At 44.8% G+C, this 15,685-nt stretch overlaps 1 protein-coding gene and 1 long non-coding RNA gene across 2 annotated transcripts in view; one reads left to right on the top strand and one right to left on the bottom strand.

Moving 5' to 3' along the window:
• TMEM86A (transmembrane protein 86A) overlaps window positions 1–15,685 on the top strand; it is a 28,707-nt gene that overhangs the window by 3,377 nt on the left and 9,645 nt on the right. Inside the window, exon 2 of the mRNA XM_027737176.2 lies at window positions 13,990–14,254. Coding sequence (XP_027592977.1) covers window positions 13,990–14,254 — 265 coding nt within the window. The remainder of the gene's footprint in view (window positions 1–13,989; window positions 14,255–15,685) is intronic.
• Window positions 903–15,685, bottom strand: part of LOC120323487 — a 45,487-nt gene continuing 30,704 nt past the window's right edge. The window contains exons 4-5 of the long non-coding RNA XR_005563970.1: window positions 2,685–14,538; window positions 903–2,093 (exon numbers count right to left, since the gene is read on the bottom strand). This is a non-coding gene — a long non-coding RNA (uncharacterized LOC120323487). The remainder of the gene's footprint in view (window positions 2,094–2,684; window positions 14,539–15,685) is intronic.

Raw genomic sequence — 15,685 nt, 5'->3', positions numbered from 1 at the left:
GGTTGGAAGTCACCTTGGAGGGAAGCTTTGACTACTCACACTGCTAGGCAAGCAGGAGCATCCTGCTTAAAAATTATTGTTCTTGATACTGCTCTGATTAAGAGCTGTTTTTCCGCATAAAGCCATGTGGGCTGAGAGCCTGCAGTTGGAGCTCAGTATTGATAAATGGTACATTTGCTTCATGGATATGCGAGGTTTAATTCCATTCTTGTTCAGTCAACAGTGGTCCCATCTTAATAAAAGAGCACTAGTTAGTGATTTTTGTCCAGTTCCCCCCCTCTGCTGTTGGCTAAGCAGTTTTTAGCATGAGCTTGTAGAAGATAGTGCTTCCCTTAAGGACCTTTCTGTCCCGCAGGCATCATGATTGCAGGAGCTGCAAGTGTGCAGGAGATGACCCTGGAGACATGCAGTCATTCTGACATTTACATAATGTTTCTTGCTTAAAGGGACCCTATTTTCTCCCTAAAGTTAAGGCTAAACTTAGTATAGGGCTTGAGGAAAACAGGGCATGGCAAATTTACATATTAATTGGCTGAGGGTAGGTCTCTTTGGGGGGCAATTATACATCATATTGGTGTGTCTTTTAGAGTAAGATGAACTGTGGGCGCTCGTCCTACACCATCCCCTCTGCATCTGACTTTTACTGGACCTAGCACAGTCCTGTGTGTGGGAGGGAGGTGAAACGCTGTTTGGGACAGATTTTTGCTCAGAACCCATATCTTAATGAACCCCATCCCTTCCTTTTTTGTCCTTTGATGTATTTGCATTTTTAAACAGGGATAGCTGGGTTGGGGAAAAATATGTTGTTTTGGCTGCACAAAGGAAGATGAGCCTTCGGCCCTGTCCCCCTTAGGTGGGAAGCAGCAGCACCAGCCTGAGAACAGCCCTTGTCGGCCCTCTGAGTAGACACAGGATGTCACTGTGATGAAGGTCATTTGCAAAAAACTGGGCAAAAAACCTGAAAGATACGGTCTGGAAAGGTACTCACCATTAAGAAATATGGAATAGGGCTGGAGAACTGGGTGGGTATGATTTCAGTTTCTGAACAGGGGCCAAACCACACTGATCCAGATGAGTGTGGAAACCTGATGTAAATCACATTGCTTAGAGACTCTGCACTATGGGCAACTGTAGCAGTAGTAGGTTTAAGTAGTAGGTCTAGGCATAGTTTTAAAGGTTTATTATTAGAAAGTGTGCTCTATAATTCTCAAACTGCTGCTGAAAACAAGAAAGCCAGTTCACACTTGGAGCTATTTCAGCCTTTGTTCTTAAGGAGAGAATGTATTATTTCTGCATTAATGAATGAAGTGTTAGCAACCATCTAAGTTAGAAGTAATTCTTATAGTAGAGAGTTAATTTTACTTTTCTCTTTGTTTATATACAATGTTTTCATTGTAATTTCCCCCATTACTTAAATACATCATACATCGGGATTTTATTATGCAGGAGGCTTGTAAACATGCACATTTATATACTGCATAGACAATTATGGAAATATGGCACTTGTATAAAATCCAAGTGAATGTAAATGAATTATAGAAAAGATTTCTAAACACCTGAGCTCACTGAAGAAAGGGAGGGAATCATCGCCTTAGGAAAGCTTAGTGAGATCTTAGTAACATTTATGTCAGTCCCACCTTTTGGGAGAAGCCTAAAGCTTTGGGCCTACTGGGCAAAAAGCTGTGCTGATTTATGCCAGCTAGAGCCCAGTGTTACATGCCACGATTTATTTTTTCAGACTGAACTTGTGCATTCTTGCTATGACATTGACATTCTTTGCTGTAGCTGTTGCTGTGAGAGGGTGGACTATCGGAGGCTGGAAAGTGCGGCTTCTCTCACGCTCTTCCCAGTCCCAGGGAGGTCACACTAAGCAGTTAGTGCCGATCACTCTGCAGGCAGTGCTGTAGATTAAAGGCTTCATTAACTCCAGTGTATCACTCGAGTCACACGCGTCTGTTGTTCAAAGTGTGCTTTGTGCATTAAGATTATGAGTCCAGTTCAGAAGTCTGTACTTACTCAGAATTCCTCTGAAAGGACAGAGATGCATTTCTTCCGTTCTCTTTTCCCGTTCAAATATCTATATCCAAAATATGCTGTGTGCGACAGAAGAGCCAAAGTTATCTTCTCTGTGGATAACTTCATAGCACCGAGGAAATAATAACCCCAATGAAATTAGACTCATAAAAAGATGGCATCTGGAACTCATCTTCTGCTAGTGTGTGGAAACTCTTGAACAGCAACAAGATTATTAGTTATATAACTCCCTTTCCTCCTGGAGGCCCAAGTGGCTATTATATTAACACTTAATTTTTCTACTGCCCTTCATGTCACACAATCACCAATAGATTTGTCATTACAATAGAGATGTAGGTTTTGCTTACTGCAACATGCCCAAAATAGTGATGGTAATTGCTTCTTCTAGCCCGCTTGTGCCCTTCCTATGTCTATTTTTTTATACTGCCATAATCTAAATAGAATTTAAGCTAACGCAGGTTTCTGTATGACAAGTGTGTCAATCTAGAGCATCCCTCCATGTAGTGCTAAATGTATCCAAGTGACATGGTGCAGAAAACTGTATCTAGGAGTTTACACATCACCAGAGCTGAAAGGCAGTAGATGAGCTGAGCAAGAGCTTTCCTGAAGATTTCAAACATGCTGGGGTGGGAAGGATTTCAGATACTCACAGAGCCTGGGGGCTCACACCACAGCTCTGACTCAAGAGTTGCACAGGTGCAGTTTCATTCTGGGTAAGTGCAACTTGTGCCTCTTCTTGCGTTAGGTTAATGTTGCAGGCTGACTCTTGTGTTGCAAATCTGCCTGTTAATGAGGATGGTGGCTGTTTTGATTCACCTTGCTGTGATCCTGTGGAAATGCCCTGTTTCTACCAGCAGGCTAGTCTTCTCCCAAAAGCTAATTCCTGTAGATTACCATAAGACATGCTCTTTCCTAAACTGAGGGAAGATGAGACAAGTCGTGTTACTGAACTGGTTTTGGGACTTCGATCAAGTTTGAATGAATGGTGAAGTTTCATTTTTTGCTCCTCACCGGAGACCAGCTTTGGAGACAGATATGGCAACAGTTGGCATCAGGCATCAAATTTCCAACTATGTATCAAAATGAGTGCATTTCTGCTAGTTGCAAGTAGCCTCTTATTGAATCGTTGCTTGAGATTCAAGGAAGTTTGACATTAAACCAGCTGCTCATTTTTCAGCACATACTAGACACACCAGGCAGATCCTCAGACTTATATGTCTCCCACGGCTTCAGCAGAACTGGACTGACACCCTGGCTTGGCTACTGTATCCGTATTTGCTTGTGTCTTTTGGTTTTGTCACAGCATGAATACAGTGCTGATGTGTTCCATTGCAAGAGGAACTAAACAAGTTTTATGGCTTTTCTCTGCAACCCTGATACAAAAGGAATGTGATGACAATGTTATCACTGAATTGATGTTTATGAAATTTCCACTCGTCTTGGTTGCATCTGTGGACTTGCACCCTCAATATAAAGGGCGTAACACTGGTAAGCAGCTGCACATTTATTTGTGAGTGTGGTCTGCATTTTTGTATGCAGCCTGATTACCGAAGGGGTTTTGCAAGTGAAAACCTTGATATATTAGTTTGAATCCTGGGAGTGCATAGGTTAGTGTTTGCACCTGCCCACCCCACATCTGTTGAGATTGGCTGGGAAGGTCCAATTGACCTTCATGTAAGTTGTGTCTGATACCGACTTGTTCAGGTCTTGACATCTTGACACAAGAATAGATATTGGAAATCAAATCTGCGACTCTGCTGTCATCCTTTGACCTTACACCCTCCTGTCTCTTAAGCATATTGATCCCATGATAACATGAGGAGGGCTGCTGCTTTTTTGTAAGGCACCTCTCTAAATACACATCCTTATTGGGGTATATTGCTGTTTTCCCTTCTGATTTTCTTTAACATCAGTGATTCACAAGCTTTTGGCCTGCAGGACATGATACACAGGTAGAGAAGAGCTTTTCGTTCAGCTTCCCATAGGGCACAAAGCAGTCTGAGCTGTCCCTCCTGCATTTCACCCGACTTGCTTTTGCTGGTATTCTTGCCACCCCTTGTGAGGATTTGTACAGTGTAAGTCTCCTGTGCAGAGCTGCCAGCTTTCCCATCCGCTAGCAGTTCTTCCTTCCCGTCTTGCCTCAGTTCTTCCTTCTTGTTCCTTTTGCAAAAACCTCACCTCTGCCAGGTATGCAGCAATCTGTTGTGTGAGCCAGAAAAGTGAGCTGAAAAAGTGCCTTTTGAATGCTGGAGGCAGTTTCACCCTTGGCAGGTCTTTGGCAATGGCTGCTGGGGCTGGTACAGCCTGTCATGTGCTACCTACCTTCTCTGCTGCACTACTGGCTCTTTAGCTGTTCCTTTAAAGGGCTGTGACAGCAGCAATGCCTGCAATGTTCTTATTTAGACCCATGTTATTCTCCATAGCTTGTAGGTAAAATTAGGTCTTCTCTGCTGAAGAGGTTGCTTCAGGATGGAAGGGTCTCCCTTCCCTCTCAAATACCAATTCCTGATGGCAAAGTAGCATGGGGCAGGGTAGAGCTTTGCCAAGTGCCCATTTTCCCTGAGTACACATTCTTCCATGCATTCCCGGTGCTGCAGCAAAGTGACAGAGTGGCTGGGGCCCTCCAACAAGTACAATGGGGAACCAATACAGTTGGCTCAGCCCAGTGGTTGCAGTGGGTTGTGGGGTGCAAATAAGGCTGGAAATGGGAGAGTGCAGGTAAAAGGTGGATTTCAGCCCTGGGGACAAAACACTGTGTGTGCAGACTCCTCACAGCTATTAACTAGAGACTCAGCCTGCCCCGGTGCTGATAAGAAAAGAACTGACAGTTCTCCCTGGGGTATTTCATTTTGGATCTGCACCAGGGACTGGAGAGATGCCCCAGTCTTGCCACACAGCTTGTGGGACAGGTGTCAGTGTGTGGCACTTGTCTGTAGCAAAGGGCCTTGCAAGAGGGTGTCACTTTTTGATGTGGTCCTGTGCCCCATAGCTCATGTGTTTGGCTTACCTCACACTGCTTCTTCCTGGATAATGGAAGTCTGCACTCTCTTTCACAGAAAAGTGTTATATAAACAATGAAAAGTCTCCTGAGAACAAATGATTGTAGTCTGGAAGCCATCCCCAGAAATAAGTTGAGGTGACTTTTCCATAAGCAGTAGAAATTTTTTATGTGGATTTTAGTGTGACAAACCAAATAGCTGCCCCTTCCCATCCTTAGAGGAATTGCCTGGGACAGGTATCAACTGTGCATTTCAGGGTGCTGGCTGGCTGGCTTGTGAAGCTCACTGTGGCTTCACAGCATCCTCCTGATGTCCAGGGTAGCAGTAAGGATACAGCCCCACCTGACCTCACTGAGGAAGAGTAAGAGCCCTTGCTGTGGCAGCACTGCAGCTCTGATGAGCAAATCCACAGATCCATTGTGGTTCATGTTTTTAAACATCTGCAAGGGGTTCTTTTGTGAGTGTTACAGCAAAGGAAGCATTGAGGGAGGTTTGCTTTCTGCTACACAAAAAGGAAGATCCAGAATCCCAGGAGGTAAAAACAATCTTTGCTCTAAGATACTGGCAGGCAAATACTATATTTTTGCTTTCATTTCTGAGAGCCAATGAACTACCCTGAAAGCATTAGTGTGTGACAGCCCCTACAACCCTGCAGAGACATTTGAGTTCTTGACTAGTTTAATATTGTTAGTCCTTGACCGTACTCAGAAGGCAATCTACTAAACTGCTGACAGCTATAGGATTGCTGCAGATGTGGAGTCAATCATTACAACCGCAGGTTAGGAAAAGGTTTTTAAAATAGCCCTGCTTGTGGCCCTGTGCCAATCTGGTAGACAGGATAGATGATTGGTAATGGAAAAAGCAAAACCACCCCCCCAAAAAACAAGCCCTAGCAAAAACACATACATCCAAACTGAGTATTCAGTTCAGGGTGAAATGTATTTGTCTGTAATTTGATTTTTATGAGTTAACGTCTGCTAAAGAAAGGCTTTACCACCTTGAAAGCTCCCTTGTGATCCTAGAAAGTGAAGGGCAGATACCACAGTGACTTTATAAGATACTGGTGGGTGTAGTGGTATCTCACTTTGCCTGGCCCAATAGCAGTAGGTCCTGTGTAATGCAGGAAGGTCCCAGAGACACTGTTGCATAGCTTGTTAGCCAAGCTAACTAGATTTCTTCTTTTATCTGGTACAGGATATACCCTTTATGGATACTGTAACTTCCTTATCTGCTGGAGGGAACACAACTGTCCAGTGTGTCAAGATAGCTTTGGGCAATGTCATGGTATAAAAGGCAAGAAGCAGGAGTGAGCTCCTGTTGCAATACGTGGCACACAGTGCCCTGATGCGTGGAATGATTTCCTTGGCTCCAGAACTGCCTGTATCTAATTTAAGTTGTTAAGGGACTGTTCCCTCACATTTCTAAAGCCTCCTGTAAGGGGTCTTTTGAAGGTGAGACTCCAGTTTCCCTTTTGTGACTTTTTTCTGACACATCCCAGGTGGCTACAGATGCATGTTTTTTAACTTGCAGGTGTAGCAGCAGAGAGCTGCAATGTCCGAGAGCACCCAGGTAACATTGGCTGCTGAGCCAAACTGGCCTTGTCAGCAGCCCCGTGAGCACAGTCAGTGTGACTGCTCAGCACCCAGCAGGTTTTAATTTCTTCATTAAGCACCTGAAGACCAGAGAGGACTGCTGTTATTTTTGTATTGAAGCTTTACTAACACATGCATTGTTGTTTCTATGTGAGTGCCAGTTTGGCTTCTCCTGCCTTAACCTGGGAAGGGGCAAAAATGAAGGCTGCCTGCCCCCTTGGCCTGTCAGTGTTCATCTCCCTCCCTGCCCCCTGTACAAGGATTCATGGTTGCAGTTATTTTACTGTCCTCTGGAGAAGGCCACAAAACCTGTCTAAGGTTTCTCTCTTTTATGTTCCCAAGTCTTTTATTTAATTATCCTTCATACTTTGTGTGTTCAGTTCTGTTTTCCCCTAAAACCTATCCTAGACAATCCCCTTCAGAAATTTCCTCCCAGAGAAAAGATGACAGAGTTTTGTGGTAGATCACAGCATGGCTGTGGTAAAGTTTTGGGTAGCACAGACTTTGCTTGAGGAGTGTCTACAGGAACAGATAGCAGTTTGTTGTGGAGAAATTACACTTGGAAAGCAAACATGAAGAGAGAGACCATTTCAAAAGCAAGGTCTGCAGTCTCGTGTCACTGGCACTCCCACGGCATGATGAGCCTTGCTCATGTGCTCCCCAGCTGTCTTGGTACAAAACATCCCATTCTTGGCGCTCGCCTGCTGCCGCTCAGCTGGGTGGCTGTGCTGTGCCCCCGCTGTGCCCAGGCTGCCGCGCTGCAGGGACTCGAGCTGCCCTTTCACCTGGGAGAGGCTGGTGCAGGCAAACATTGCCCTGCTGCCAGGCATCTGTGGGGAAACTCCTGCTACAAATTTCCTCCCTGCTTTCTGCATCTGGGGAGAAGTCGCTCGTCTGGAAGATTTTAACCTCGGTGCTGACAGGTTTTCATCCCCCCTATGGTTGATCCAGAGATTAGGTTGAATGTTGATGTGACTGTGAGTTGGGCAGCATTTTGGCTTGGAAGTTAAAATTTTTGTTGTGGTTCTTGTTTCTGCATACAGCTGTGTATTGGAGCAGCCCAGCCATGCACAGGAACCCTTGTGAGATGCCAGTTTGATTGATCCTCATCCACGGCCAGCTCCTGTGTGCCTCCACTAAAGGGTGACTGTTCTGATGCCAAGAGTTTGTGCAGCAATATAGCTGAGTTCACCACCCAAGAACTGTGAGGGCCCGTGCCAACCTTTTAATCGTACTTTTCTGGCAAAAAGCCGTATCTTGGTCTTAAGAAAAAGAAGCTGAATATTTCTAGCTCTCAACCCTGTGTTAGTCTGTTGTGGACCAAAGCATGGAAGTACAGCTGGACCTTACTTTGCTTAACTGAGGGGAGAAAGAGAGTACCCAGGCTGTTGGGGTAGAGGGAGAGATGACAGAAGCCAACACACCAGCCCTATTTTGCAGCTGAAGAGACCCTGTGGGTGGAAGAGCTGCCTTGGACACACATGTGTCTGAGCTGGGAGGATGGTCCTTTTGCAGGCAGGAAGCATTCAGGCAGAGCCCCATTACTTTTGGCTTGTGCTGAACAACAGAGGCTCCTGTCAGACAAAATCATGATTTTTTGATTCCTTGTAAACAGGTCTGACTGAACAGCTGAGCACAAGCTCAGTTTCACTGCATTACCCTTGTGAGAGAAATGGAGGCCCTGAGTTGTGCTGGGGAGTGCCAGAAGCTGCAATAGGGCACTACAAGACTTGGCGAAACTCATTGCATGACATAAACATGATGAAGACAGAGGATCATCAGCACACACATTCTCCTAAAGGCAAATCATGTACCATGTTCTGAGTGACTTATTTGCTATTTTACAAATCCATTTTAGATGGAGCCTCTACGATCTTGGCTCCATTTGAGGAGAAGAGGGTTTATCTATCACCCTCAATTTCCTGCAGCATGTGGAGCCTGTTCAGGAGCCATCTGCCTCAGATGCCTGGCCATGGCATCTCCAACACAAACATAAACACTCTTATTAATTGCAAAAGTGTATTGCACCAACAGAGTATTTCAGACAGGTTGACTGGCTGGTTCAGTAACTCTCCACTACCCTCCATAACAAGCATTTTTTCTTAGAATTTTATTCAGGAACAACTTGGGGCATGTATGAGCCAATGCCTTCTGTGACAAAATGTGATAGGCAATCAGTTATCCCCCGGGAGCATGTTTGCTCCTGCAGGAGAGCAGAGTTGGAAGTGCTTTGTGCTCACTTACAGTCATCAGTTAGGTGAGTACCAGTTAGGGCTGTCCCAGCCAGCCCTAATATTTCAGCAACCCTCTGGAATAAAAAGCGCTGACTGGCCGATCACTTTACCTCTCATCTGTCTCCTGCTCGCTCATCTCTGCAAGCTGCCAGGAGGGGTGCAGACATGAGCAGCCAGAGTAGCCACTGGGGCCTTTGGTTTGTGTGGAAGGTGTAAATGGTGAATTTGGGTACCAAACAGCTGAATCCTCACTATTACGCAATCTGGCTCCCTGCCTAAAAATTCCCTCTTTTATATCAGAGTGTACACATTCAAAGGCTTGATGTTGCACCATCTGAGCAAAGGTGGGAATGTGGAAGCAAGCCCAGGAGGATGAGGATGGGAGCTTTGCAGTCCACTCACGTGGGTTAATGGCCAGGAATTGCCCAGCACTGCTGCATTCCTCCTTGGTTTAGCAAAAAGTGGTAGGTTGTTGAATTCCTGAGGAAAACAGCTGCCCCTGGCTAGGATCTGTGCACGAAGGTGGGTTTTCTGTAGGCTCAGTCCGATGGTGAATTGTGTTGGTTCCCCATTGCTCTGTAGATGAGAACCTGTAGCACATACATGTACTTTATCCTAATTGTGGTCCATCCCCAGGTTGAAGCAACTCTCCCCCTCTGTGACTCAGACTGCACAGAGGATGGTCAGTGCTTTGCAGAGTGCCACATATTCTGGGGAATGAGAAGCATGAGCCCCGGGCTTGAAGTGGCAGCAAACATGGCAACAAAGCCAAATAAATATTTATTAGCACATGACTGGGGGTGAGAGCTATTGTCACATTAGGGCAGAACCAAGACAGGATCCATGCCAAAAGCCAGGAGAAGCAGCTCAGATGTCGATACACAAAATGGTACTTGGCCAGCCAAGGCTGCTGGGATGGATGGGTGAAGGACAACGACTCAGCTTTTTTTTGGCCAGTGCACACAGTTGTACTTAAGTGTTGCTCTGTAGAATAGCTGGTGTCTTATTTTTAAAGTACTTTTCCTGGGAAGCAGCATTTTACAGCCCAGTGGGTATGAGCCATATCCCCACAGCAGGTTGGTGCACAGCAGGTGTCTGTATACATATTTTCTGTGCAGGCTGATTTAGGAGACTTTGTGGAGAGAAGAGCATTGATACTCCATGTTGTTTCCTGGGACCAATGCATGGCTTAGGACTTTAGCAAGGACTTTTCGTCCGACTTTAGCATTTCAATGCAACAAACTTCTGATGTTCTTCTGTACCTCAGGAAGAAGATATCTCCCTCCCTGTGGCAGCTGGATTTTCTTCATTCCACTCGTGATACAGATACAGACAATTGGCTCCAAAATGTTAAAGAAAATCAGGGCACTGTCTTATGAATGTAGCTGTTCCTCTGTGGATGGGACTTATTCTGGAGTAAAGGAGCCAGCTGTAAATTTTTTGGCTTTACAGTAGTTTAAACTAATTTCTCAAGACTCTAGGTAACTTAATTGTCGTAGCAGTTGAGAAAATTCCCTAAATTATGGTCAGTTTAGAAATTCAAAACTTGGAAATACTGCCTTGTTATTGTATTCAAAATGTTTTCTGTACTGCATTTCTGTATGGAGTAAATAAGCGGTGGAAGGAGAAAAGAATTGGGGGAAAATGCAATAAATTTATAACAAAATGGCAAAACCCAGCTGAAAGCCATGACAATCACATGCATTACCATAAAGGATTTTGTCACCTCTGTCATGTGCTTTCTTTTCCAATACCACAGCATGTCCCCATCTCACATTCCATCTCTGATGCAATTTATCCATGCAACCAAGAAATAATGTTCCCTTCCCTGAGGTACAGGCAAGTCCAGTCATGGATTATATGCCCTGCTTTCCTCAAGCCACAGCCTCCAGTCATGTTGGTACATGGTTTCCCAATACCAGCCTTGACTTGTCCTTTCCAAGGCTCAGCCACATGTCCAAATGGAGGGTAATCCCCAGCCTCACCCTCTGGCTGCCTCAGTTATTCTTGAAGGACTTCTCCCAAGTATATCCCAGCGGGATGTGCTGCCCACCCCTCAGCTGCACAGGTACCTCTGTCTCAGCAAGTGCTGTCCCTCATTTTGGTCAGAGCTGTAACAGGGGCTCCACTGAGCTGCAGCATTCAGTGATGGGCAAGAGTAGGGTTGGAAATAACTCATCTGAAGTATACTTGTAGAAAAGATGTAAAGAAATAGTGTCAATTCAGTGATGAGAAGCCTGTAGCCCTTTTAGATATATGAGATCATTCTTACTTGGGGACTCTGTAACACTGTAAATCGTTTAACTGGTGCTTAACTGAGACTGGAATCTGACCCCTTATATATGAAAAATTCCTTAATTACTATTAGCATGGAAATAATACAAATCATTATTTTAAAATAATGCTGGCTGAGCTTGCAAAATTCACATTCAGATAGTAAGAAATGGTAATTTTAAGTTAATCAAACATAATCATTCCGCACAAGGGCATATCTTACATTCAGTAAGGCAGGGTTCCTGGGGAAATTACAAGTGTAATTAAAACCTGTCTCATCATGCATGCACACAGGGGAGGGCAAGCTGTGATTGTAATGGTAACTGCTCCTAGCAGGTGTTTTTCTGTTAATATGAGGTATTAAATAAAACTTCCCATGTTTATTAACCCAAATACTCTCCTGTATGCTTCTAACAGTGCCACTGTGATGTGTTGCAAACAGCCTGAACTTCAACTAAATCTTTCAGCATAAACTTTTTTCTTCAGAGGTACAAAACTACTTACCCTAGCTGAGACTGTTACATGAGCCTGGAGCACTGTTGCTGCTGCCAACTCTTTCGCACTGCGTAGCTCTGGAGGTTGTTAGTTTTCCACGATGAAGATCTCAGGCTCATTACGGCGTGGTGGGGATCCTCCACGACTTGCGGGGGAGAGGAGAAAACCCTGCCAGAAACACTGTCATCTGCTGCCTCCAACTGTGAGAGGATGAATGTGATCAACTACATTTTAATAAAAGAGAGTCAGAAGGGCAGGAAGCAGAGCTGGAGCTGAGCACTGGCTTTGGACAGTCAGAGCCTGATGTGTCACTTTAGGAAAGCAAGGTGCTGGGTCTGAAGGAGGGGGAAGCTTGGCTGCACTCTTTCCTTTATGATACTTGATAGTTCCCAGGCAACCCCAGTACTATGAGACTACATGAGCTTTTCTAACTTTTAAGTTCATTTGTTATTTGCTGCCAGAATTTTCCCAAGGAATACAGACAAGGAGTGGTAAATGGTGATTAATTTAGACAACCTAAGTAGAGGACTCACAACAGCTCCTCATGTAATACAAGAAAGTTAACGGCTTGCTGATGTCCTTTTGTTAGTGAATTGTGTAGCCTGGTTGTTTAATGGAGTGTTTAAAAATTGTGTTGGCAATAGCCTATGAATAATGTATAATGAAATACCTTACTGCCAAGAAACTGCTGATATGCTGGGGAAATTTCCATCAGATGTGAGAACAATTTTGAAGGCACTGTCTTCTTGGGATGCCCTTTATTTATAGCCTCACTGCTTCTGAGATTGCATTCCCTTTTTAGATACTGCATGTGAAGATGCCCTCCACTGCCTCTGCCTCTGTCTTCCAGCTTCACCTGATTCGATTTGCTTGTGTCTGTAAAAGCTCCAGAATTTTTATGAGATTAGGCTTTATTACCTGAGCACTGTAAGCAGAGAATATTTCCTGTGCAGTCTTCATCTGTTCTAGGTGCCTGCATCAAGGCACACTGCATCAAAGGAAGATGGATGCTGTTTTTGTGTCATGGCAATGTCCCATGATGCAAGGAAGCAGAAATAGGGCCAAGTGATTTGGAAAAAAAAAGACCAGTTGGACTCTGCAGAGTGAAATCAACTTTGATGCCTCTAAATTTTCCCATGTCCTCCTCCAGTGCATGAGGCCTCTGTGTGCTTTGGCCATGAGTAGAGGGAAGTTGTTGTGATACTAAGCAACTAAGTCTTGCTTGACCAAAGAAATGGGAAGGTTGAGAGTAAACCTCTGCTTGCAGAGGAGCTCTGGATGTTGCACTGCCTTAGGTGCAGGAGGAAACAGGCCTCCTGTTAGACCCCAGGACATAGCTCAGTCAGGCACAGGAGGCAGTCCCGTCCCTTTGATCCTTATTTTGGCCCTCAGCTGCTCTTCAGGAGAAAATAAAATCATAGCTTTGTTTCTCGTGTGAAGTTTTCCCCACCTGCACTGAAATGCAGAATTATAACAGGAGGGCAGGTGATCACAATACATATGTTATCATTGTACAGAGCGTTCTCAGCTAAATGTATATCAAGAGCAGACCCAGCTTGTGGAGCCTGTAGCTCTGTGCCCTGCCCCTGCTGTGGCTTTGTTATGGGTAGCTAAGTGCTCATGCTACATTTTTGTGTATTTACACAATAGAGCCCTGAGTCAAAACATTTCCTGCAGTATGGGTTCTGTATTATTACTGTAATGCTAGAACAAAGCAACACGTGGTTAATGTTGGTATTAGTCAGCTGAGGAAATGACATCCTCACCTGTGAGGCTGATGTGACGGGTTTTGAAGTCATGTGGTGGTGCCAACAGCAAGCTCCAGGCATGAGGCTTCAGGGCAGGAGAAAGAATGCCTTAGAAGAGAGGTTGTATCCTCAGGGTGATCTGCTACTGGCTAAGCGTGAGGATTTGTGAAAATGGAAGGGAGGATTTGCACTTTTTCTGGTTTGTTTGCTGCTGGGATATATCTGGGGGTGGAGTATTTTCACAGCTCCGGAAAGGTGTATAAAGAGATTAGTCTAAACACAAGGTAGGTGTCAAGGAGCACCAGAGGAGTTTGACTGATGGCCTGAATGTTTTCAGTAGAACCAAATAAAGAGAAAAGGTATTTAAAACTTCCTCCAAGTCCACCACCCAAACCCCATCCTGACAGCTGAGAAGTGTTCAGCAGAGACGATCACAAAGGTCTAGGCTGAGAATTGTGGTCAAGTTCAATCAGCAGTTCTCAGGGTAGAAACGCTGCTAGCTGACAGTATACATGAAAGATTAGCTTTCAAAAGGAAGGAGACAGTTCTGTTATGAAGTTGATGCTTCTGATGATCCTATTAATTTATCTTTTTTAATGTTTGTTTTCTTTAGGTGAAGAGCGAAGGTCCCAAACTGGTGCCCTTCTTTAAAGCCACTTGTGTCTATTTTGTCCTCTGGCTGCCAACTTCCAGCCCCTCCTGGTTCAGTGCTCTCATTAAATGTCTGCCCATCTTTTGCCTGTGGGTTTTCCTTCTGGCCCATGGAATTAACTTCTTAGTGTCACACCGGAGTGCCAGCCGCATCCTAGCGGGACTCATATTCTCGGCAGTGGGAGATGCCTTTCTCATCTGGCAGGAGCAGGGCTACTTCATTCATGGTGAGTATGTTGTCAGTCCTAAAGGGATGCCACAGTCCAGCTGTTATCCTCTTTATTTAGTAATGGGTTGCTGGGGCACATGTTTTGTTTATTCACGTACAGCTTAAGCCCCGTGCACTGGGAAGCCCTTATTCCTTGACTAAAATCCATCATGGTTAGAAGAGTCACACCACAGATGAGTCTTTCTCTTGAGATCAGAGAGGTAACTGGGTCAGGTTTGGTTTCCTGGCATGTGTCACAGCATCTCGGCTGGCTGGAGCTGAGAAGGTGGCATGCCAGAATCCCTGGGGAAGAAAAAGAAATGTTTATGGTACTCCTGAGCTCCCATGAAGCTATGGGAAGTATCTACCTCCTATCTCTCTGCAGGGAGATCTGTTAGCCCTTTGTTACAAGGATCAGGGATAGGACATATTGTGCAAAAGTCCTCAGTGAAGAGCAAGTGGAGGGGAGCTTTATGTTTTGATAGACAAGCCCATAGCCTGGGGGAGGTTTTTAAGTGGATGCTAGAAATGAAAGCATCAGAAATCTTGTCCTACTTGCAGGTTCATCAGTGTGAATCATGCAGCCTGTTGTACAAGATATATCTGTTTTGCAAGACATGTAAATGATGGTCAATCAAGGACAAACCTTACCACAGTGGTCTGTCTTCTCTACAGAAAGATCCACATCTCTCAGAGCAAAATGAGCTTGGTTTATTTTGCTAGTTCGCAGACTGGAACATAATGATTTAGATTAATCATTTAAAGCCACATTGAACCTGCCTGCAGCAACACTCTCCATGGCCTTGGACTGTCAAAAGAAATAAGCAGCAGTTGAGTCCTTTGCTAAACTGACTGGTGGGCTTTCTGAAGTTTATTTAACCAGCACGGGGATCTCACATAACATCCACCATTAACTGGCTGCTGTGACTGTCCCACTGGAAAATGGGATGAGATGAGGCAACTTTTCTGACTTCTGCTGTTGTCAGCTCTGAAAGTCAAAGGCTTATTTTTTGCCTCTCTCATGAGGTTAGTATTTAGTTTTATTCTGGGATTCCCAGAAGCTCTTTCTTTATGGGAAGAAAGAGTGTGCAGTGCCAGATCTGAAAGGCCAAATGCTCTGAATCTGGTTTTAATCCTGCTTCCCAAGGGCTTATCTCAATCTCATTAAAAGTTCATGTAAAAATTTTTACTGATTTTCGTAGGGTTTAGATTAGGCCCTGAGGATTGGATCTCTCTGGCTGAACCTTGGGCACATTGCTGAGGAGCTTCAGCTTTCTCTTGGGGTGCCATCCCCTCTGTGCTGAGTGTTGACATTCTCACTGATGGGCCTCCTCCTAACAGGAGTTAGGAGCAGGTTGCCTCAGCCCAACTGGCTGTGTGTCTCTTTTGCCTCCTGGAGTTGCTTCTCGAGCTGTGGCTTGGAAAACATTTGAGGCCCAATTCTCCCCAT

This window comes from Pipra filicauda, unplaced genomic scaffold (genome assembly GCF_003945595.2).
Source record: "Pipra filicauda isolate LSUMZ 115617 unplaced genomic scaffold, ASM394559v2 scaffold26_size5592650_pilon, whole genome shotgun sequence".
NCBI classification, from domain to species: domain Eukaryota; kingdom Metazoa; phylum Chordata; class Aves; order Passeriformes; family Pipridae; genus Pipra; species Pipra filicauda.
This window is presented reverse-complemented; position numbering and strand designations above follow the sequence as displayed.